Here is a 23,146-nt window from a genome sequence, read left to right on the forward strand (position 1 = left end):
TAAGGTTGGCAAGATTTGGTTTATTTAAATTATGATTAAAAATGGATATGGATAAATGATTGAACACTTTGCAGATATCATGGAAAAGGTGACCTTCATTAGATTTAAAGTCTCAGAAATGACCAAGGTCAAGATCCCCCACTGCTACACCTTTACAGGTAACACATGACAAATGCACTTTTTTTTGGGTAACTTACTAAATTATATTAGAATTCTACAAATAAGGTCTGTTAGTAGAACTCACCTTTGACTCAGGCTCTCCATTACAGTATATGTATAATCCAAACATTCTCAATGGTCACACTTGAGCTCCTGGGCTGTAGGGAAATAAAAGTGTGCCATGGCCTTCTAAATAAATGTCCATGTCAGTTAAATTATCCCAGGTTTGACCTATGATCACAATGTTAATAATGTGACTCTCTTCCTTAAACAAATACCATTAATGCATGTGTCTACATTCACATCATCCTAACAGTAAAGGAACTTCCTATGCCAAAAATATGGAGATTAGTGACCCACCTAGATCTGTATGCTTTCTCCAGCTGTGGCTGAGGCTTAGTGTATAAAATCAGAAAGCTCCTTGTTAACTGCATAATAATCTACTATAGAGAACATTTTTAGACAGAGAGACACCAGAACGCACCATGCCTTTCTGCCTTTGGAACTAACTGTGGATCAACAGGACAACAGTCCTCTAAAAGGATTAGTGTTACTGCAGGTTTGTCTCCATGGAGCAGTACTTACAGTAGTGACAAACCCTTTCAGAGCCTTGAGGCTGCATTTTTATCAGGAAGATAAACTTTGAAAGCTTGTCACCACATAGGTTCTGTTTACATGCTTGCTAAGTGGTCAGTGGCTGTTCTAGGGCTTGTTGCTTCACATGGTCCTGATAGTCTTAGCCAGGCTGAAGACCACCATGTTTCTTGTCAAATGGGAAAAGGAAGGTTAGCATCCACGTAAAGAGGCTTTGCAATGCAGACAACTCAAGTCTTTTGTCCTAAGGAGGCCATGATGAGCTGGGTAAATACACCACCACAGAGCATATGGATGTTTAAAAATAAGGATGCAGCACAGGAATTCTTGTGGTTATCATCAAACACATGCACTCCACCACTTGGACAGTCAGTGGCCTTATAGACATTTCATCTGTCATGATAGAAATATTATTACTGGGAGAAAGGACAGACAAAAGTTTTCCGAGGCAGGCAGGAGAGTTGTGCTACTATGTAAGGTTCCCAGGTTCTCGTTGCCTTATTTACATTGCAGTAGTACTGAAAGACCTTACTCAGGTTCAGGGCCCATTGGGCTCGGTGCTGTCCCTGCTCCAAAAAGATTACTGTGTAAATGACCACTGGAACATATTTTCCCCTCTACTGTTACAACTGTTGTAGACCTTCATGAAGTGAGAATTGCCAAAAGGCTCAGACAGTGCATAGTTAGGATCCACTCTTTAATTAAATATTTGTTGTGAGCTTAGTGCTCCTGAAAGATACCTAAAAGACCTGTAAACTAAAGGCCTCTCTCAGAACAGGTATGGAGAAGACAGCAGCAATGCAAACTTCTCCACATCGTCTCACCAATATATTTCAACCCTGAGGGTTGTTCAGTCTCAAAGCTCCATTCATTCTTTTGCCTTCAAGCTGCCAATAATGTGGACTGACTGTCCATTCTGATAGTGTGGATACCTAGCTACTAAAAATTAGACCAAGACTACCAATCTCATTTCACATCATAGGACAGCAGCCAGCTATCAGCTGGTAATAATTCTGATAACATAGTGAGCTGGGCTGAACTTCAGCACTAAAGCTGTAAGGCTTTGTCATATTAGTACCAGTTGCCTGAGTTGAGCCAGGCATGCACTCTCCTCCCACTGCCCACCTTGTGCTTAACTATGTATGGCATTCACTGAACCAACACTACTGATTTGAGACTTCCCAACTTCTTTCTACCAGTGAAGCAGCAGGCTTGATTCAAAGTTCAACTGACCTGGCCTCTGTCAATTTCCTCAGTGTCTTAAGAAGTTTAGAATCCAATCTCTGTATAACAAACATTTATTCTGAAACAGATAATACATAGTCTTCTCCAACCCCTAACACTCCCTTTCTCCCACCCCTTTTTATTAAAACACAGATGTCTGATGGGTGATCTAAAAGAGGAACAATTGATGTCTCAAACCTTTCCCCCATACACTTGCAGTTCATAAGAAGCATCCCCAATAACTGCAGTTATTTTCCAGATACAATGAGTACTCAGAAAAGCAAGTTCTGTTGAGTCCTCAGTTCTTTCCATGGCTACAAGTGAAATGACATGAGAGAGGAATGGTTTGTAGCCACCGGACAGAACAAAGTTTGCACAAGAGTGCAAAAGAAACATAGGGTCCACCAAGAAATGGAGTCTGAATCTACAATGGTACTGGACAGAGTTCACTAAAGAATATCCGCAGTGCTGACCAGAATTGGTTTCATAGCTGGAAGGATCAAGTTCAAACTTCAGCCAGATTTTGGGGTGGTTTTTACTTTCCTCTTTTCTCATAATACAATTGAAACTAATAGAGTTAGAGCTACCTGGACTTCCCAATTTTCACTGGGTTAATACTATGCTAACAATGGGAGCACAACAAGTGCCACCTAGTGGCCAATGGCTCATCACAGACAAACAGTCCCTCCTTGGAAGGTACATTCCTGTGGCTCTACCTGGGGCTTGCTTGGTTTCCATGCTCTCTTCTCTGCTGTATACCTTACACTGATTTCCCAACGGCCATCCCTCTGAGGCCATGAAGTGCCTCTACCATCCTTCCAGCCCATGTACATGAGCAGCTGTTCTGCATATCGGCCAAGCATAGCTCACGTGGAGCCATTTTACAATTGATACTCCTTCAGAGCAGGTGGACAAGAGGATTATTTCCTACATATTAGTACATGACTTACTTCCCAACCCACTCCTCTCCATAAAATTGGACTGGAGATGCTAGAAGAACTTCCCAGTCCCAACCCCACCCAATAAAAAAGCTCATGTCCCTACACGGACAGCAGGGGTTGGGAGAACATGATATGACTCAACCTAATTGGAGGGGAAACACTCAATTTCTAGTGTTTCTGGTCAAAATCCCTGCTCTCACATGAAGTTAGTCCAGAAGGAAGGAAAATGCAGATCACCCTCGGGTACCCTAAGGAGCAGATATATTTATGTTACACAGAAGCCTGGGCTATTTTCTCCCCCTCAGTGCGTTACTGAATGCTGAATTTCACCAGGACAATAGCAGAGGCTTAACTGTGACAGCAGATTAGATGCGGTATGTCTGCACTTGTCCATATATCCTCCCCACAGCCCAAACTCTTCCATCAGCTGATAAATAGGGGAGCTGGATTCTTCTCAGAGCCTCCAAGTGTCACAGCTGCCGATTAGCAAAGCATCTAAGAGCCAGGCAGAAGTTGTATCCTACCAGGTGCACGTGAGATAAAAGTGTCAAAACGCTGCTTGCTTCTGAGCATCACACCTGGCTCCACCCCAAATGCAGCAGCTTTAAAAATTAAATCTGGTATCAAGCAACAATAACAAAGGGGCTTCACCTTTCGGTCAGAGGTTGTTAGCCAGAAGACAAGAGGTGCTGTTTATCATTCCCCTTCCCTCAAAGTCTTTAGGTGCACTTTTAATAGCTGGCCACAAAGGGGTGTGGAGCAAACGAGGGAGTTACATGAGTCTATGCTTGGTAATATATCTCACTGTTAGACGGGGGAGGTTATTCTCTTGGAAAAATGTGGAAGAAAACTCCAACTATGAAAACAGAAAATACACAAGAGAGGGAACACTACTGTACAGGAAGGTAGCGATCATAGAAAACAAAAAACACAAGGTGGGCAAACACAGTAACACCTGCGCTCCCACGTGATTCTCCCCTTCCATGCCTTCAGCAAGTTTTCCAGTCCACTGCTCGCCTCCACTCTTCTCAGAGTTTGATTTTGAATTCTGTGGGCTGCACAGAGACAGAGGCCGCCGAGGATTTGAAGAGAGCCTTCAAAATGGTGTCAGGGTCCACCTCAGCTGGCGGATTTGAGGAGGCACCAGCATTCGACCGCCGTGGTTCTACTTCCTTCTTCACAGAGGGGGTGTCGCTTAATCGACTGCATGATGAAAAACAGACACAATAGTTAATCTCACATTACAATAAGACTAGGGCAGCCTCAGAGGCTACTGTTCCCCCTCCAAGAGATTAGGTGTGTGGCTTAAGAAATGTTTTCAGCCGTGGAAGGGTTCCTGGTCCCAGCCTCTCATTCCTGAGCCAGCAGGGGCTAGGGATGCTTTGGAAACAGACTGCAGCACACTCAATTCAGGTGCATGCGAAGGGAACACATTGCATTGCTCAGGAGCAATCCTGCAGCCAGTCAGGCTAGCACCAATGGGCTGTGGAAGGAGTCTCATCTTGTTTTCCTTGAGTGGAAAGACAGCAGCTGCAATCCAGCGCTAAGTACAGCTGAAGGGGTGTAGGTGAAAAAGGGCTACAGAGTATTTTCTTGTGAGAAGAATTTACCATAGAAAAATTTTCCTCCTGTACTTCACCTCAAAAAGTCCTCCCCAAAACAGAACCTGCAAATTCTTTTGGCTCTTCCACCGTGAGCACTTACAGCAAGATTGGCTGATCTGATGTGATGACGTTCCCATTCATGTGAAGGTTGCACTTCATTGGCTGCCCTAAAAAAACCCAAAACCAAATTTCATATCCCCAGCAAGGCAAGACCCCAGAAGCATAACACTGACGTCCGGACGGAGGTGAGTGGATGCAGCCCCACACATTGGGGAATTGTGGGGAGCCATTAGAGACAGCAGCTTCACTCGAGTCATGGCAAAGTCAGAGCACTTGCAAGCAGCAGTGGAGCTACCGTAAGAGCTTAATGCAATTACAACATTCTAGCACCAGCATAAAAGCTGGCCGAGCAATTACAGAGTAGGCTGCTATGGTTTAGCAAAGATGCAGGAGAATCTCCGATTGTGAGCTGCTTTCACCTTAAGTGACTTTGCTCACTAGGATAAAGTTACAAGAGCCATCAATCCTCAAGTTTAAGGGCAAAGAGCAAGTGAATAACCATCTAGAGTCAGCAATGAATTTCTATCTACAATAATATATCGGTAAATTGTATTAGCTGAATTACTGTACTATTCAAAATCCATACAGAGACTGATATTCATTTTTGCAACCCCCTGATTTCAGAAATGCTTTGGATGTGCCTTGAGGCCTTTGCAAAACACAGGGGTTCGTCATACTGCCCAAGCAGGGACTCTATGCCTTCCTGTGAAGTGTCCAGCACTGGCTGGGGTCAGAGACAGGATACTGGATTAAATGCACCAATAGTTTTATCTGGTGGGGAGAATTTTGTGTTTTTAACTTCAGCGGAAGCCAGATGCAACCTCTGAGCTAGACCGCTCCCCTAGGGAAATAGATTTTGAAAACAACACTGATGGACAGTGGAGATACTCAACGACCTACATAAAACCTGTAGCACTGAACCCCAACCCCCTTTATCCAGCTCTCAGTAGCATTCCCTGACACACTCCCTCCTTGAGCAGCACAAGACTCTGAATTACCTTCTGAAATCTGCACCGAGCTGGAAAGCCTTTGATTGATTCATGCACCTGACCTACAACTCCAGCCTCAAACTTACCATCTAAACATCTGTTGTTGTATTTCTTATATGCTGTGATGGCATCTTCCTTCTTCACAAAGACCACTTCAGCCACTCCAGGGTGCATGAGACGGGCTCGCTTTAGAGCGCCACACACACAGAACAGCTCCTGAGGACAGACAGCAGGTCATGGCTGTGCTTGCTGTCAGTGCCACATTAGAGTTACTGCTTTGATCTGACGGTCTTACCATGGTGGGCCAGGCTCAGAAAGAGGGCCCCTACATCCACAGCTGAGTAGTTCAAGACTCTGGGAGTGAAATAGCTAGCAGTCTAGAGATACCGACTATGGTATAAGTCAGTGGTGGGCAACACTGCGGCCCATCAGGGTAATGTGACTGTGGGCCACAAGACATTTTGCTGACGTTGACCGTCCACAGGCATGGCCCCCTGCAGCTCCCAGTGGCTGCGGTTCGTCATTCCTGGCCAATGGGAGCTGCAGGAAGCAACGAGCCGCTTGGATGTGCTGGCTGCCGCTTCCTGCAGCTTCCATTGGCTGGGGATGGCAAAAGTGACCACTGGGAGCTGCAGGGGGGCCATGCCTGCAGACGGTCAATGGCAGGAAAACATCTCTGGGCCCGCAATCAGATTACCCTGATGGGCTGCAGGTTGCCCACCACTGGTATAAGTACTTGGGTGTCTGATAGATTGATTACTAACACTACTGCAGGATGAAGCGTTCAAGGTTACTTCAGTCATAGCATAGGAAATAACTGGAGTTAAACCCAGTAACCCCTCTCTGTCTAACTGAAAGAGAGAGGAAGGTTTTTCCAAAGTGGGATTAAAAGGATTTCCATGTTTTTCATTTCTGAAAGGAACACGAATTAAAATTCTAATCAGCTGGGGGCCTATGTTTAGTGCTCAGGGGCTGGGAGCACAAGGGAGGCTTACTATGAGCAAGTGCTGTGGAGGTTCTGGATGTGGAGGGTGGGCAGTAGAAGGGTGAGAACAATGCCACGTATCCCTTGAAATCAACTCCTCCAGCCAACTACACATGGTCTCAATGCACCCTAAAAGGGATTTTTCTTCAGCATAAAGGTTAAGAAGTGGAAGGTAGGGAACTCTCAGAACTCTTCCAAAAAAACAAATGTCAACCCCTGCACTAATACAAAATGTGGCTAGTACAATCAAATCTATGGAGAGGGGCATGAGGGAAATTCTAGCCACACAGAGCCCAGCAATAAATGGCACTCACAACAATGTCTTCCTCTGTGACTCTGGGGTGCAGATTGTTCACAGTCATCTTTGTACCTTCCAAAGGGCTGAACACCGGCTGCCAACACAAAGAAGAGCATATCATATGCAGAAGGACAGAGTAAAAGACATCAGAGAAGACATCATGGCAGAGAAAGCATGAATAAACTGAAGCAAATAGGGCCCTAGGGAAGGCAAATGGGAGAAGGGAGAGGGAAAAACAATGCTGAAAAGTTAAGACGGTATTAAGCTCTCTCAAACCTAGCCCAACTGGTCTTTACAGATAAAGCCCATCTTTCCTGCTGATAGGTCTCTGACGTTATTTTTCCATCTCAACCCCAAGTGTGATCATTAGTTTAGCCCTGCACATGTAAACAGTCAGTTAAATCTCAAATCCCATTGGTCCCTGAAGTCACCATTGGTTTCGAAGTAACCACCCATTTCTTATCTTTTATCCTAGCAACACGGATTCTGCCAGGATTTCTGGGGGACAGAACATTCAACAAAAACATCAAGATGGGAAGCCCAAACATTCCCCCTTCTTACTGTTTAGCAATAAATGAGGATTCATAGACAGATTCAGCTTTAAAATGCCTGGAAGTGGGTTCTAGTCACCTAGATTGGCTTGACTCTCTAAGTAACAAATCCCATGTTGAGGGTGTCGGAGGGAGATGTCGAGGCGAGCTCTCCATCCAGCCAATCTAGACAGATTTTAGAGGTGTGGAGGGTATCCACTAGAAGGCAGACCCCTTATCTTGTACTCACCTCTACAGGTGCTGGTTCTTTTGGTGGTTCCTCCTTGGTCACCAAGGTCCGGGACATGTTTGTCAGGGCCTTTGTCCGAATGGGAGAGAGAGGTGCTGGGGGGGCTGTATAGGTGTCATTCTGGACCACTTTGGTGAGGGGGACGGTCTTGGAAAGAGAGAACTTATTGCCACTCAGCCCAGCCTAAACAAAGGGTGAATAACAGCATCCTTGAAAGCTGTAACCTTCTCAAGCAGAAACCCCTTTTCAAGCAGCAATAGCCAGGGAGAGTTACCAACACACACTGAGGTGCTGTCACACCCTCCCAGTCTGATGACTTTATGAGCTACTGGAGACTCTCAGCAGCTCCACCCTGGCTGGGGAAATCAGCTAAAGCACTTATGGATGCATTTAGCCCTAAAGACAGTCGTCACCGCTCCTTGCAGACAAGCACTGTTAAAGGATACTTGTTTTCACATTGCAGTAGTAAAGCTCAGTTAAGAAGGATTTTCATTTTACATCATTCATCCTGAAGATCCCAAAGCACTTTTCAAACTGCCTGCAGAGATCATTCATCCATTAAGATTTATCTATCTATGGGCTAGAATGCAGTGGCCATTCTTCTCCAGAAACACTAACCTAGTATCACGGTAAGAGATGTGAAGAATAACATCTCCAGTTGGGGGCTGCTTGGGGAGTTTTAGGTCAGCAGAATATAATGATCATGCTTGGAATGTGGTCAGTGTATTGGAACTAACATCTCTACTCTCGCAAAAAAAATCCAGGAATTTTTAATGACCTTAAGTGGTCAGGAGCTCAGTTTTAAATCTTAGTCAGATGCTGGCAACTCCAGCAGTTAAGTGGCATTGATTCAGCACTGACTTAGATGAACCAAACCAGATTGTGGGTGCTAGGACAGCCACATCTATTTGCCTGCTTTTCTACCCTCCCCCAGATGGTTGGTGCCTGCGGATAGGCAGCCAGCTGCAATTTTGCAATGCAAGAGGATCTCTCTCTCTAGTTGTCCAGTCTGGGATCAGTGGGACCAGCAAGTTTCCACTACTCGCATGCTCAGGCAATGATGAGCCAGGTTCAAGGAACTATTCCCCACCAGGGGAAGACAGCAAAAAGCCAACATGCAGGAATCTCCTACCAGTGACGGTAAGCAGTCATTCTGGCTGCAAAAGGCTTATAACAACGTACAGAGCCCAAAGAGGACTCCTCTGACCTGCAAGGTAAAGCTGGAAGCACAGGCATGAAGGAAAGGGAGGGGCTGAGGGCAAACACATTCCAAGGGGATCTTTTACATACTTTAAAAGAACATAAGCCCTGTAAAACTGCAGCCTGCATGTCCACCCAAGGTGAGCATGGTGTGGTGGGGACTGTTGAGACACTCCCTTACCGCGTTGTGCAGGAAGCTGTTTGTGGTGGTGATTTTCATCTGTTTGCTAGGAAGGGGAGATACACTTTCATCATCATCTTCCATGTCATACAGGCCCTAAAGACAAACAGCAAGCAAACAATAGTCTCACAAGGGTATGGTTTTACTCAGATGGCACCATGCCCATCACCTTCCTCTCCCCAACTACAGCCTCCTGAGGAACAGACCTGCTCACTGTCAGAGAGATGGTAGCAACAACCCCTCTCTGTGCTTTGCTCCTGCCCTCACAACTCAGTGACAAAGAGCTGAGGTTGGATAAATCTGATTCAAAAAGTAAGTGAACACAAGAGTGCCCTCGCAATGACAGTTCTTCCTCAGGGATGCCACAGCAAAGAGAGTTCTCCAGAAATACTGCAGCTACATACAGATTTCTGAATCGCTGAACATTATGTGGACTCATTAATACATTATGTGGACATTAATACATTATGTGGACATTAATACAGTGAAGATTTAGTGCCTGCTGTTCCTTAGCATCCTGCCAGCTACCAGCCTAAAGCAAATGTACATGACTTTTTGGTAAGCAGATGGCTGCCAAATGCATGAGAGTCCAAACTTCCTTTTGAATAAACTGTATTCAACACATTAGATGCCTGTCCGGTCCCAGAAAACACTGTGCTGAGGAGGTCAAAATTCTTTGTTGCTGAATGAACAATTCATTTCCAAGCTTCGATAGATGCTTTGAATCCTTACCCTCAACACTGTGGGGAACTCCCAAATACTTTCATTACATTGTAGCCAATACTGTTTTTAAGGGGAAATATAAATGCATATGGTTGTTTCCAAAACACAAAGCCAAGATACCTGCCCAAAGAGCTTATAATTCAACTCAAACACAAAGATATATGGTATATCTTGACTTTAGTAAAGCTTTTGATACTGTCTCGCAGGATCTTCTCATAAACTAACTAGGGAAATGCAACCTAGATGGAGCTACTCTATAAGGCGGGTGCAAAACTGGTTGGAAAACCGTTCCCAGAGAGTAGTTATCAGTGGTTCACAGTCATGCTGGAAGGACATAACGAGTGGGGTCCCGCAGGGATCAGTTCTGGGTCTGGTTCTGCTCAGTATCTTAATCAATGATTTAGATAATGGCATACAGAGTACACTTATAAAGTTTGCAGACAATACACCTCTACCCTGCTTTAACGCTGTCCTCGGGAGCCAAAAAAATCTTACAGAGTTATAGGTGAAACTGCATTATATTGAACTTGCTTTGATCAGCCAGAGTGCTGCTTTACTGTGTTATATCCGAATTTGTGTTATATCGGGTTGCATTATAATAGGGTAGAGGTGTACCAAACTGGGAGGGGTTGCAACTGCTGTGGAGGATAGGATTAAAATTCAAAACGATATGGACAAACTGGAGAAATGACCTGAAGTACGTAGGATGAAATTCAATAAGGACAAATGCAAAGTACTCCACTTAGGAAGGAACAATCAGTTGCACACATACAAAATGGGAAATGACTGCGAAGGAAGGAGTACTGTGGAAAGGGATCTGGGGGACACAGTGGACCACAAGTTGATTATGAGTCAACAGAGTTACATTGTTGCAAAAAAAGTAAACATAATTCTGGGATGTATTAGCAGGAGTGTTGTAAGCAAGACACAAGAAGTAATTCTTCTGCTCTACTCTGCACTGATTAGGCCTCAACTGGAGTATTGTGTCCAGTTCTGGGTGCCACATTTTAGGAAGGATGAGGACAAATTTGAGAGAGTCGAAAGGGCTACAAAAATAATTAAAGGTCTAGAAAACATGACCTATCAGGGAAGATTGAAAAAACTGGGTTTGTTTAGTCTGGAAAAGAGAAGACAGAGAAGACATAACAGTTTTCAACTACATAAAAGGTTGTCACAAAGAGGAGGAAGAAAAATTGTTCTTAACCTCTGAGAAGACACGAAGCAATGGGCTTAAATTGCAGCAAGGGAGGTTTAGATTGGACATTAGGAAAAACTTCCTGTCAGGGTGGTTAAGCACTGGAATAAATTGCTTAGGGAGGTTGTGGAGTCTCCATCATTGGAGATTTTTAAGAGCAGGTTAGACAAACACCTGTCAGAAATGGTCTTGATAATCCTTAGTCCAGCTACGAGTGTAGGGGACTGGATTAGATAACCTCTCGAGGTCCCTTACAGTTCTATAATTCTATACTCAGGAAAACAGTTTACAAAGTGTGGAGATCAGTGAAGGAAAGATCTGCAAAAGAAGTGGGTTTAAGGAGGACACAGGTTCTGGTTGGGCACAGGAAATAGGAGTCTGCTCCAAGCATAAACTGCAGTAATGAAGAAAGCATGAAGGCAAGAGATGCAGCAGGACTGTAAGAAGAGGGATAGTTGGATGAAATGAGAGCAGAAGTATTGGCAGGGATAGAGTTGTGTGGAACAATGAGGATAAGGACAAGGGGCTTGTATCTGACATGGATGGAAAGAGAAAGTTGGCGAAGGGATTCACAGAATGCAGCAACATAGCCAGAAGAAAGGAAGAAAGAAGTGTTCTAACCAATGGCATTCTGGGCAGATAAGGGTGGGGAGTAAATTAAGAGATAAGACCAAAGAAGGCCAGAGAGAAGGCAATTACACTCATCAAGGCAAGAGATGACCAAGACATGGAAAAGGTTTTACCATAGCTATGAAGAGGAAAAAATAGATTTGAGAGATACTGTGGAGGAAAACCCCAAAAGAAACAAGAGCCTGGGTACAGAAGAAGAGAAAAGAAATCAAAGGAGATGAGAATGTTACAAGTCTGGCTGGTGCTAAAAGATTTCAAATGCAAATATGGTAAAAGAAAGTGACAGCACAGAGTGCCAGATGTCTCCCTCAGACCTCCAGAGGAGGTGTGCTCAGTTAATAAATACAGAAACTACCAGGCTAAATCACAGCACTGGTCAACGTAATCCAGCATTCTGCCTCATCAGAGTCCAGTATTCAGAACTTCTGAGAAGGGGGAACCCCCCACATAATGCACCTGGTCATTTGTGAACAGACCACAATCAGATTCAGTCTAGCAGGCTGGATATTGGACTAGATGGACCAACTGCATGATCTGGTGTGATATTACCAATGATTTTATGACAAGAGTCTAGAGGGAAGGGACACAGGAGAGGATTCTGCAAAGAAACTTTAAAACTCAGAAAGGCAACGGTTGTAAATACCACCCTGTATTCTCAGAACTGTCATGTATGATAGCTACGATATAAAAGGTCCCTTTTATTTGACCTCTCCTCCTCCTACCTTCTTCACAAGAATACACAAGAGTCAAGGTCTGAAAGAACTTTCAAATTCCTCCCTTTCCAAGATACTAGAACCCAGAGGAAAATGAAAGGTGTCCCCGTCACATTTACTAATCCTTGGGGAAAACACATAATAACAAGTGGATAGTACCAGTACTGCCAGTGAATGGAACTCACCTGTCTCTGTGTGTGGCTGTTCACTACATTGATCCTCATTCCTGCAGGATGAGTGTGTCCTGGGACTGCAGCCTTCTGCTGTGGTATTAAAGGAAAGAAACAGCCAAAGGATTAACACCACAATCTGCCAGTCCCAGTCTCAAAATAGGGCAGCCATTTGTTCATTTCAAGAATACTTAAATAAGACTCACATCCCTGCTCTCATATATACCATGGTAGGTAGGACATAGAGACAAAGCCTCAGTTAGAAAGCACAGAAGAGTCAGAATAATGCAGAATCAATTTTTTTTTCTGCAGTAAGTGCTCAGCATGACACACCAGCCCAAAACAACAAAGGAATTAAGAGCTAAGGCCTAGGTAGAGGATTTATAACTGCCAATTATGTGAACTTTGACTCAAGATTAGCAGGAGATGAATTTAAAACCTGCAAGGCTAAGATCAGACTTATGCATATACAAATATTAAATATAGCTAAGTGACAGGATCTGCAGACTGCCCTTCTTTGGTGCTGTGGGAAGCAACAGTGCATATAATCACGTTTTATGGTATTGTCCAGAAACCTACACCCTAAGGATCAAAGTAATTCAAAAGCTCTGTTCTATATCAAGCATGAACTTATCCCTACTCAAGTATGAAGTTTTGCTTGAAGCTAATGCTGCACAAGATGGTACACAGCTGGTCCTTTCAGCAGTCTGACCAGTTACTCTGTGCGACTGGAATAAACCCAGGGTCTACCACAGAGGTCTCAAACACGCGGCCCTCAGGAGTCTCCCACCTTCCCCCAGTGTTTACCTAGAGTGGCTCTGGCTTGGAGCACACCGGGGTCAGGGCAAGCTCCCTGCCTGCCCTACCCCCATGCCGTTCTGGGAAGCAGAAAGAACGTGGGGGAGGAGAGGTGCAGGGTGTGTGTTGATGTTGCTTCAGGCACCGCCCCCAGCAGCTCTCATTGGCCACAGTTCCCTGTTCCCGGCCAATGGGAGATGCTGGGGGTGGTGCCTGAAACAACAGCAATACAACCCTGCACCTCTCCTTACCCATGTTCCAGTACATGCTGGGCCAGTACATGCCCACCTCCCCGAACCGCGCCTGCAGTCGAACACCCTGCCCTGAGCCCCTTGCCGCACCCCTCCTGCACCCCAACCCACTGCCCTGAGCTCCCTGCCACACCCAACCCCCTGCCGTACTCTGAGCTCCCTGCCGCACCCCGCACCCCAACCCACTGCCGAGCCCTCTGCCGCACCCCTCCTGCACCCTAATCCCCTGCCCTGAGCCCCCTGCCGCACCCCTCCTGCACCCCAATCCCCTGCCCTGAGCCCCCTGCCACACCCCTCCTGCACCCCAATCCCCTGCCCTGAGCCCCCTGCCGCACCCCTCCTTCACCCCAGTCCCCTGCCCTGAGCCCTCTGCCGTACCCCTCCTACACCCTAACCCCCTGCCGCAACTCTCATCCCTCCTGCACCCCACATCCCAACTCCCTGCCCTGAGCCCCTGCCACACCCCACACTCCTCCTGCACCCCCTGGAGGCAGGGAGGGGGCGGAGTTGGGGTGGGGATTTTGGGGAAGGGGTTGGAATGGGGGCAGGAAAGGGGTGGGAAGAGGCGGGGCAGAGCCACATGGAAGGGGTGGGGTGGGGGCAGGGCTGAGGGCAGCAGGGGGGGTTGTCAGTGATGCGGCCCTCGGGCCAATGTACTAGTCCTCATGTGGGCCTCATGGTCATTTGAGTTTGAGACCCCTGATCTACAGCTTCACCATTCCACAACTGACAGTTCCTTTTCTGGAATATTGGGTCTCTTAACTGTTTAGCAGCCATCTCCGAGAGCAGTATGTAACTTGTCCAGGACAGTGGGGCTAATATTCTCTTTGCAAAATTAGCATAGGAACTTTTAATAATCACAATGAGTCAGAGCCTCAGTTTTGCATTTCTAGAAGGCAGCAACTCCTGCAGCACAGCTCCCTCTAGGCTCCTTCTCTGCCACTGATTCAGATTCAGAGAGAATGTCTTCCCTACTAAACCACCAACACCACTTCCTGCAGCACACTGAGGTTTCCTTGGAGGTCTCTCATTCAGGTAATGATCAAGAACTATCTTCCATTCATGTCAGAGATCTGACAAGATTGCATCCCAAGGCAACATGGCTGTCTGCCTGATGGGACCAGGACAGTTTAGTTTGTGGGTTGTGAGCAGGGGCATTTGCAAACAGCTGGGAATTTTGGCAAAACCTATGAAGAATCTTAGATCACATGTAGGGTTTCCTCTGTGGTTTTAGTTATGTAATTTCATGTTGTTTTTAACTCTACTATGCACAATTCCAGCAGTTCTCAAACTGTGGGTCAGGACCCCAAAGTGGGTTGCAATACCATTTTAATGGGGTCACCAGGGCCAACATTAGACTTGCTGGGACCCAGGTCTGAAGCTGAAGTCTGAGCTCCCACCCACCACATCAGACAGCGGGGCTCAGGCTCCAACCCTCCCACCCCCGAGGTCATGTAGTAACATTGTTGTCATAAGGGGGTCACGGTGCAATGAAGTTTGAGAAGCCCTGCACTACTCCTTAGTCAGCTCTGTAGGGCAAGAGGAATCTGTCAAAAAAATCAGTAAGGTCATTAAAGTAGACCAAGTTTTCAGAAGCCACTTAAATCTTATAGCATGCACTGCAAGAGTCTTAACGCCTCACAGCCGAGAGCTCTGTACACATCCCTTTACCTTAACTGTCAAGGATTGCTATAAGTGTCACCTATTTGAATAATCAACGACTATGGGAAGCTTTACTGTACTGTGATTAATGCATCACACTACAGTAAAGTGAGAGAGCCAGCTTCTATCCTTTGGTCTAGTCTCTCACTCCCCAGGCTGGCAAGGACTGGGAACTCTGCAGAGATAATGTGCAATTTCTCCAAAAATTCTGTCCTCCAAATTCAAGGAGGAAATGGCTTTTCCTAGCAGACATGGGAAGGAGCTGAAAAGAGTGGTCAGGTAAGAGATTCAGCAAAAGGTTTTGGTAGCTGTGGTGCTCATCCTAGGGAGGAGCACAGTTTAGCAGCCAGAGGGGGTCAGGATCAGGTTGTAAGTTCCTGTTATCATGTGCGGTGGTTTGCTGCTCTCCCCCAGCACCTTTCCCTTTAGCTGTCCAGCATCCTCTCCTCCTTTACAGTGACATACGGGTCTACTCACTGCACTAAGTGCACGTGTAGTTCATTGTGGAGCCTGGCAGGTGATAAGCGGCACTGGGGTCCAGGAGAGTTAGCTGAGATTCATGTTACCTGAGGGCAGTGGTGGATTACCACACAGGCCCACAGAGCCTGTGCCCAGGAGCCCCGGCCAATGTGGGGGCCCCTGCAGGAGCACCAGAACTCTGGCCCTGCATCCTTGCTTCTTCTCTCCCCCCAGGGTCTTGCCACGCTGCTCCTCCTTTCCTGAGGCCCCGCCCACTGGCCAGCTGGAGCCCACTGAGCATATTCCCCCCCTGCCTCCTTGTGCAGGGCTGGCCTGGGCCCTGCTGCTCACCCCCAAGCACCGCCACTCTTCTCCCCCCGCCCCTCCCCCAAGTCCCTTTTTGGCAAAACTGGCCATTTATCCCATTTCAGCCAGGTCACAGGGCCTTGGCGGGGGAAAGGAAGGAGCATGGGGGGGCCCAAATGTTCTTTGTGCCCAGGGCACTAATAAATCTTAATCCACCTCTGCTTGAGGGTGGATGGGAAAGGTTGTATCCATGGCAAGGGGGTAAAGTCAGAGATCAGTGAACAGAGGAAAGATGGCAGGCCAATCAGTTGGCTATATTGAATCTGGGACAAAACCCGGGTTTTGTAATTTGTCAAATAAATAGGCCACTTCCTGAAAACGAGAACTTTCCTGCTAAAACAGGTCATCATCAGCTTGTGCTGGAAAAGGGCTGGAAAAGAAGAGAAGATGGGGAAATGAAGACCAAAAATGTAGATATCTGTTATAAATGCAAATAACTGCATATTCTAACTTGTAATCTTATTCTTGCAGACAGTCCTATCCAATTAACAGAACATCCAACCATGCTGTCCAGATGGGTGTTTTGCTATGATGATCAGCAGTGTAGGAGTTAATGATGATACTTATAGACTCATAGACTTTAGGGTCAGAAGGGACCAATATGATCATCTAGTCTGACCTCCTGCACAAAGCAGGCCACAGAACCCTACTCATCCACTTCTATAACAAACCCCTAACCTACGTCCGAGTTATTGAAGTCTTCAAATTGTGGTTTGAAGACCTCAAGCTGCAGAGAATCCACCAGCAAGTGACCCAGAGGAAGGAGAAAAACTGCAGAGGAAGGCGAAAAACCTCCAGGGCCTCTGCCAATCTGCCCCATATGAAAATTCCTTCCTGACCACAAATATGGCGATCAGCTAAACCCTGAGCATGTGGGCAAGACTCACCAGCCAGCACTCAGGAAAGAATTCTCTGCAGTAACTCAGATAACATCCCATCCCAGACCACTGGGCATACTTATCTGCTGATAATCAAAGATCAATTGCCAAAATTAAGCTATCCCATCATACCATCCCTTCCATAAACTTATCAAGCTTTGTCTTAAAGCCAGATATGTCTTTTGCCCCCACTAATCCCCTTGGAAGGCTGTTCCAGAACTTCACTCCTCTAATGGTTAGAAACCTTCGTCTAATTTCAAGTCTAAACTTCCTAGCGTCCAGTTTATACCCATTTGTTCTTGTGTCTACCTTGGTACTAAGCTAAATAATTCCTCTCCCTCCCTAATATTAATCCCTCTGATATATTTATAAAGAGCAAGCATATCCCCCCTCAGCCTTCTTTTGGCTAGGGAAACAAGCCAAGCTCTTTGAGTCTCCTTTCATAAGGCAGGTTTTCCATTCCTTGGATCATCCTAGTAGCCCGTCTCTGAACCTGTTCCAGTTTGAATTCATCCTTCTTAAACATGGGAGACCAGAACTGCACACAGTATTCCAGATGAGGTCTCACCAGTGCCTTATATGACGGTACTAACACCTCCTTATCTTTGCTGGAAATACCTCGCCTGATGCATCCGAAAACTGCATTAGCTTTTTTAACGGCCATATCACATTGGCGGCTCATAGTCATCCTGTGATCAATCAATACTCCAAGGTCCTTCTCCTCCTCTGTTGCTTCCAACTGATGTGTCCCCAGTGTATATCTAAAATTCTTATTATTAATCCCTAAGTGTATGACCTTGCACTTTTCACTATTAAATTTCATCCTATTACTATTACTCCAGTTTACAAGGTCATCCAGATCGTCCTGTATGATATCCCGGTCCTTCTCTGTGTTGGCAATAGCCTCCAGCTTTGTGTCATCCACAAACTTTATTAGCACATTCCCGCTTTTTGTGCCAAGGTCACTAATAAAAAGGTTAAATAAGATTGGCCCCAAAACCGATCCTTGAGGAACTCCACTAGTAACCTCCTTCCAGCCTGACAGTTCACCCTTCAGTACGACCCCTTGGAGTCTCCCCTTTAACCAGTTCCTTATCCACCTTTCAATTTTCATATTGATCCCCATCTTTTCCAATTTAACTAATAATTCCCCATGTGGAACCGTGTCAAATGCCTTACTGAAATCGAGGTAAATTAGATCTACTGTATTTCCTTTGTCTAAATAATCTGTCACCTTTTCAAAGAAGGAGATCAGGCTGGTTTGGCACGATCTACCGTTAGTAAAACCATGTTGTAATTTGTCCCAATTACCATTGGTCTCAATGTCCTTAACTACTTTCTCCTTCAAAATTTTTTCCAAGACCTTACATACTACAGATGTCAAACTAACAGACCTATAGTTACTCGAATCACGTTTTTCCCTTTCTTAAAGATAGGAACAATGTTAGCAATTCTCCAGTCGTACGGTACAACCCCTGAGTTTACTGATTCATTAAAAATTCTTGCTAATGGGCTTGCAATTTCATGCGCCAGTTCCTTTAATATTCTTGGCTGAAGATTATCTGGGCCCTCCGATTTTGTCCCATTAAGCTGTTCAAGTTTGGCTTCTACCTCAGATGTGGTAATATCCACCTCCATATCCTCATTCCCGTTTGTCATCCTTCCATTATCCCTAAGCTCCTCATTAGCCTTATTAAAGACTGAGGCAAAGTACTTATTTAGATATTGGGCCATGCCTAGGTTATCCTTAACCTCCTTTCCATCCTCAGTGTTTAGTGGTCCCACTTCTTCTTTCTTTGTTTTCTTCTTATTTATATGGCTATAGAACCTTTTACTATTGGTTTTAATTCCCTTTGCAAGGTCCAACTCTACATGGCTTTTAGCCTTTCTCACTTTATCCCAACATGTTCTGACCTCACTAAGGTAGCTTTCCTTGCTAATCCCACCCTTCTTCCACTCCTTGTAGGCTTTCTGCTTTTTCTTAATCACCTCTCTGAGATGCTTGCTCATCCAGCTTGGTCTACAACTCCTGCCTTTGGTTTTTTCTCCCTTTTTTGGGATGCAGGCTTATATTTTCCTCAGATTTTTTCTGGGCAAGATGGGGGTGCTTCACATCTCTCAGTGCTACTACATCAGTCTGTCTGAAGACTCAGAACGCTGCCTTAGTCACATGTAGATTTTATTGGCCACTAGAAGGACCAGAATCACTTTTGCTCACATGAAAGCTCAGATTTTGCAGACAACACTCCGAATATCAAAAATCCACAGACACCATAAAACCTGGCATGCCTATTTCAGTGTCTGGGTTAAAATTCATCACTATGGCTCCCACATTCCTCCTCTGTAATCATTTGAATTCATCTATCCAATCGTTATCATTGTAACTGGCCTGTCATAGCACAGATGGTGGGGATCAAGTGATAGGATAGCAGTGACTACCTACCTGAATTGTTTTGGTGATCTTCATGGCTGGGGTTACTGTCCCCACAGATGGACTTACAATTGCAGCAGTAGGAGCACTCCTTTTCAAGCTGATCTTCTCTCTGGCATCTATCACTTTGGTCACCTTCTCAGCAGGCACACTCTGCTGCTTGCGGGAATTCAGCATTTCCCGGGCATCCTGCACTTTCCCTTGGATTTTGAACCGAGCATCTTTCTGAAGCAGTTTCTCCCGAGCATCTTTAACTCCCAGTTTGTGTCGGGCATCAGTGAGGCCAATCTTTTGCCGGGCATCAAATGTCCTTTGGAAACTGATGGTTGGTGTTGGTCTACTTAAAAGAGTTTGCTGGATCCCAATTCGAGATCGAATGCCTCCAAATACTGGCCTGCTGTTTAGTCTGGAAAAATATATTTCAGACTGATAAAGCGGGTTATAACATTAATGGAAGCATTTCTGTGGGTGCAAACAAAACCCTGTATTCCCAAACAGAACCCCGAGTATGCATGTGCACATACAAAACAGCAGCAGAGTGATATTCCAATAGTCTATCTGTTCTAAAGGTCCTAGGTGTTTTATAAGCTGATTAATAAACTATATGACATGATATGCAAAAGGCAAAACTACAAGATTATTAAAAATGGGTTCCTAAGTCCATACTTAAGCAGCTGTAAATGCTGAACATACAGCAACTCCCATCTAAGCCCTTATGACTTCAAGGGTTGTTATTTTGGGGGAACCATGCAAAGACCAAAAGGACACAAACAGCTTTCCACACTTTTGGATTCAGCACATCCTTCAACATGTTCTTTGTAACACAATATGCCCTGGTAGAAAAAAAAAAATTAACCTGTACTGACATCTTTTCAAGAATTCCTGTTAGACAAACACAAGTTATGTTTTCTTGAAGTGCATGACCCTCAGATGTTAGGATGTGTGAGTGGCTTACACCATTTTCACTTCAATTCACCCAGTTCCAGTATTAGCATCTGAGCAGAATTATACAGACTGCTACCTACTTAACGCTGTTGAAATCAGTCAGGATTCTCTGTATTGAAGATTAAGTTAAATCAGTGTTATCAAGAGAGCAAGGGTTAAAGAAAAAAGTAGGTGGTATGATGACTGTTACTTTTCTGCAGAGAATCACTCCTGTAGTAACTGAATGATGCCTAATACACGAGGAACCAGTAACCACATCACTCCATATAACTCTGTTCCTGTTATTACAAATTCTACTTAATAGCTTGATTGTGACAAATAAAATAAGAGTTATCACTTTCATAATGTTTGAGTGGGCAAGCAGATTTTTATGCCTAGACTTTTGAATTTTCATGACAATCTTGCAAGGCTGTATTAAACAGCATTATATAGTAATATAAATTAATTCTGCTTGCCAAATACTAAGTAAGGCATATTAGCTGGATCAGGGAGCTTACAATCCATGTCAGACACCATGAACAAGAAATAGACAAGGCACAAATGTTCAAGTAAGGGATGCTGTTGACAGATTACTGCTGAGCAAATGAAGGTTGTAAGGATTCCTGTTAAGAAGGGTTTTGAAAGAGAGAGAGGAAGTGCTTCGTGTAATAAACAGCATAAGACTGTTCCAAGAATGCAGGAAAGCATGAATGAAGGGACAAAGCCAAGGCCTTGGCTAGACTAGGATTTAAAAGTGTGTTAAAATGTACTGGCCAAGTAGTTCTCAATCTTTTGGGGCTCAGGATCCCTTTGTAAATGTTTATGACTTGTCACAACCCAGTAAATAGTCTAGGGGTGGACGTCCTGGGGTGGTTTCAGTCAGATCCTGCCCCGGGGGGTGGGGCACTCACCCCACAGTGGCAGCTCCTGTGCTGTGGGGCTGGCTGGGTTTGGCTCTCTGCTCCCGGCATTGCAACCTCTGGGGTTGCAGTGCTGGTCTGGTCTGGTCCCGCCTCCGTGACTGGATAAAATTTGTGAGCGGAGTTCTGACCTGGCTCACAGGGTTACAGCTTGGTTCACTCAAATTTGGACTGTTGAGGCTCCCATCATCATGACAGCTGGGCCCTGGGACCACAGAGATTGTAGTGCCTGGAGCAGGGAGGCAAGCCCAGCCAGCCCTGTGGGACAGGAGCTGCCACGTGACCCTTTGGAACATTCTCGCAACCCAATTTCTTGCAACCCAACCCATGGGTTGAAAAATGCTGCACTAGTCAATATGCGTAAGCTAACCTGTTGTAGAAGATGAAGCTAGACAAGATAATGTAGACTTTAACTTATCCACTTTCGCACATGTTCAAGCCTAACCTCTCCCCAAACTAAAACCATGGGAGTAGACTGGATTGCCTAGGAAGAGCAGAGAGAGAGATGCGAAGCATGAACAGGGTCTTGAGGAGCATCGAGTGTCTGAGGCAAAAAGGAAGGTCAAAAGCTGCCATAGGAAAAGGTAGCTGGGCAGGAAAATCAAGAGGGCACATAGGCCTTGTCTACACTAGATATATACTTGCTATGCTAAGAATCACTCTCACCTCTTAACTATCTTATAACGCATGTCACATCCACAAGAACGCTGAACAGTTTTGCAGGTGTGCTATCAACTGTATGAAGGAGACTATGATTTTTCAGATCTAAATATCTGTTTAGTCTGAATCATTTCATCCTGAACTCTGGCCAGTGTGGCTGCAGACTAGCCCAAATGTTTAAACTAGGCCTTCCATGTCCCACTGCTGGGAGCTGTGCTGGGAACTTCAGGCAGGGTACCCAAGAACACAGAAAACGTGAAGTCCTACACTTAAAGCAGTGTATGCTAGCGTGGCTGCAGGGCAAACCTGCAATAGTTACTGAATCCTTTCAGCACGGCTAGTGTGGACTCACTGAACCCTTTATGCTTAGCCTGGTTCAGTTCTCCAGTGTAGACAAAGCCGCAGCAGGGGAGGCCGAGAGAAGAGCAGCGGAGCAGCAGTCTCGGGAGGCAGCAGAGCCCTTTGCTCTGGCAGGGAGGGGGCTTGCGCAGGCGGAGGCAGGAAGCTGGAGGGGAGCCTAGGCGAGCACCGGGAAAGGGCAGGGCGCCCCGCACGCTAGGGGCTCAGCGGCCCCCATGGCACTGCGAGGTTGCCGGCCCCATACGGGAGAGGCCGGTCCCGCACCCGGGGGGGGGGGGAGGGCAGGGGGCAGCAGCCGCCGCCCAGCTGCCCCCTCCCTGAATCTCCATCCCCCCAACCGGTCTGACTGACAACAAGGCCAGCCAATTAGCATCTAGAGAGGGGTCCCAGGGGACAGAGACTCAGCCAATGGGAAGTCGGGGGTGTGAAGAGGGGGCGGCCGCCGCTGGAACAGGCCCAGGCCGGGGTGATAGTGGGGCTCGGAGTCCCACCGGTGACTCCCCGCCCCAGCGCGCTGCGTCCCGGGCCCCCGGCCGCTCACCTCCCCTTCACCGTCACACCGCGCTTCCGGATGAGCTCGTCCAGGGACAGGTCCGCCATCTTGTCGCGGGGCCCAGAGACAAGACGCAGCGAGCGAGTCCCGGACATGAGATTAAACTACTTCCGCTTCCCCTCCCAGCTCCGCGCGGCAACGGCGCTGCATCGCGCGACCCACCCTCCCCGGGCGCGCGCGCGCGCGCGCCACAAAGAGGGCGAGAAGGTAAGGCGCGCGGTTCCCACAATCCTGTGCGTCCGAAGACTCTATATTTGCATACGGGACGACGGTTACGTGGACGATTTCTACCCCGAAAATAATGCTCACGCTGAAAAGAGACACGATGGAAGCGTAAGGAGTGTCTGGAACCGCGGCCTGGGTTAACCTGAATCCAGGGTGGAACTGCCGCCTTGCTCACCCCGACTGCAATAGCATCCGCGTCGGCTGCCCCCTCTA

General features: G+C 46.2%; 1 protein-coding gene across 2 annotated transcripts; it reads right to left on the reverse strand.

Moving 5' to 3' along the window:
• Window positions 1–22,949, reverse strand: POLDIP3 (DNA polymerase delta interacting protein 3). Of its 2 annotated transcripts, none has more exons than XM_030547846.1 (9): window positions 22,697–22,949; window positions 19,304–19,697; window positions 12,462–12,539; window positions 9,016–9,111; window positions 7,635–7,817; window positions 6,871–6,948; window positions 5,658–5,787; window positions 4,623–4,689; window positions 1–4,121 (listed from the first exon to the last, which is right to left on the reverse strand). In XM_030547846.1, exons 1-9 carry the CDS (start codon window positions 22,801–22,803, stop codon window positions 3,947–3,949), a joined length of 1,308 nt encoding a protein of 435 aa, XP_030403706.1. In that variant the 5' UTR covers window positions 22,804–22,949; the 3' UTR covers window positions 1–3,946. The 2 variants fall into 2 exon arrangements, with proteins under 2 accessions (XP_030403706.1, XP_030403711.1); XM_030547851.1 differs by having other exon boundaries at window positions 12,462–12,536; window positions 22,697–22,889.
• Between the last annotated feature and the right edge of the window lie 197 nt (window positions 22,950–23,146).

This window comes from Gopherus evgoodei, chromosome 1 (assembly GCF_007399415.2).
Source record: "Gopherus evgoodei ecotype Sinaloan lineage chromosome 1, rGopEvg1_v1.p, whole genome shotgun sequence".
Taxonomy (NCBI): domain Eukaryota; kingdom Metazoa; phylum Chordata; order Testudines; family Testudinidae; genus Gopherus; species Gopherus evgoodei.

Coding starts and splice junctions, on each gene's coding strand:
- POLDIP3 (XM_030547846.1), bottom strand. CDS start 22,803: ATGTCCGGGACTCGCTCGCTGCGTCTTGTCTCTGGGCCCCGCGACAAG. Junction 5,788..6,870: donor TCACAGAGGAAGACATTGTT/GTGAGTGCCATT, acceptor GTCTGTCCTCAG/GAGCTGTTCTGTGTGTGTGG. Junction 4,122..4,622: donor TCAGATCAGCCAATCTTGCT/GTAAGTGCTCAC, acceptor TTCATCATGCAG/TCGATTAAGCGACACCCCCT.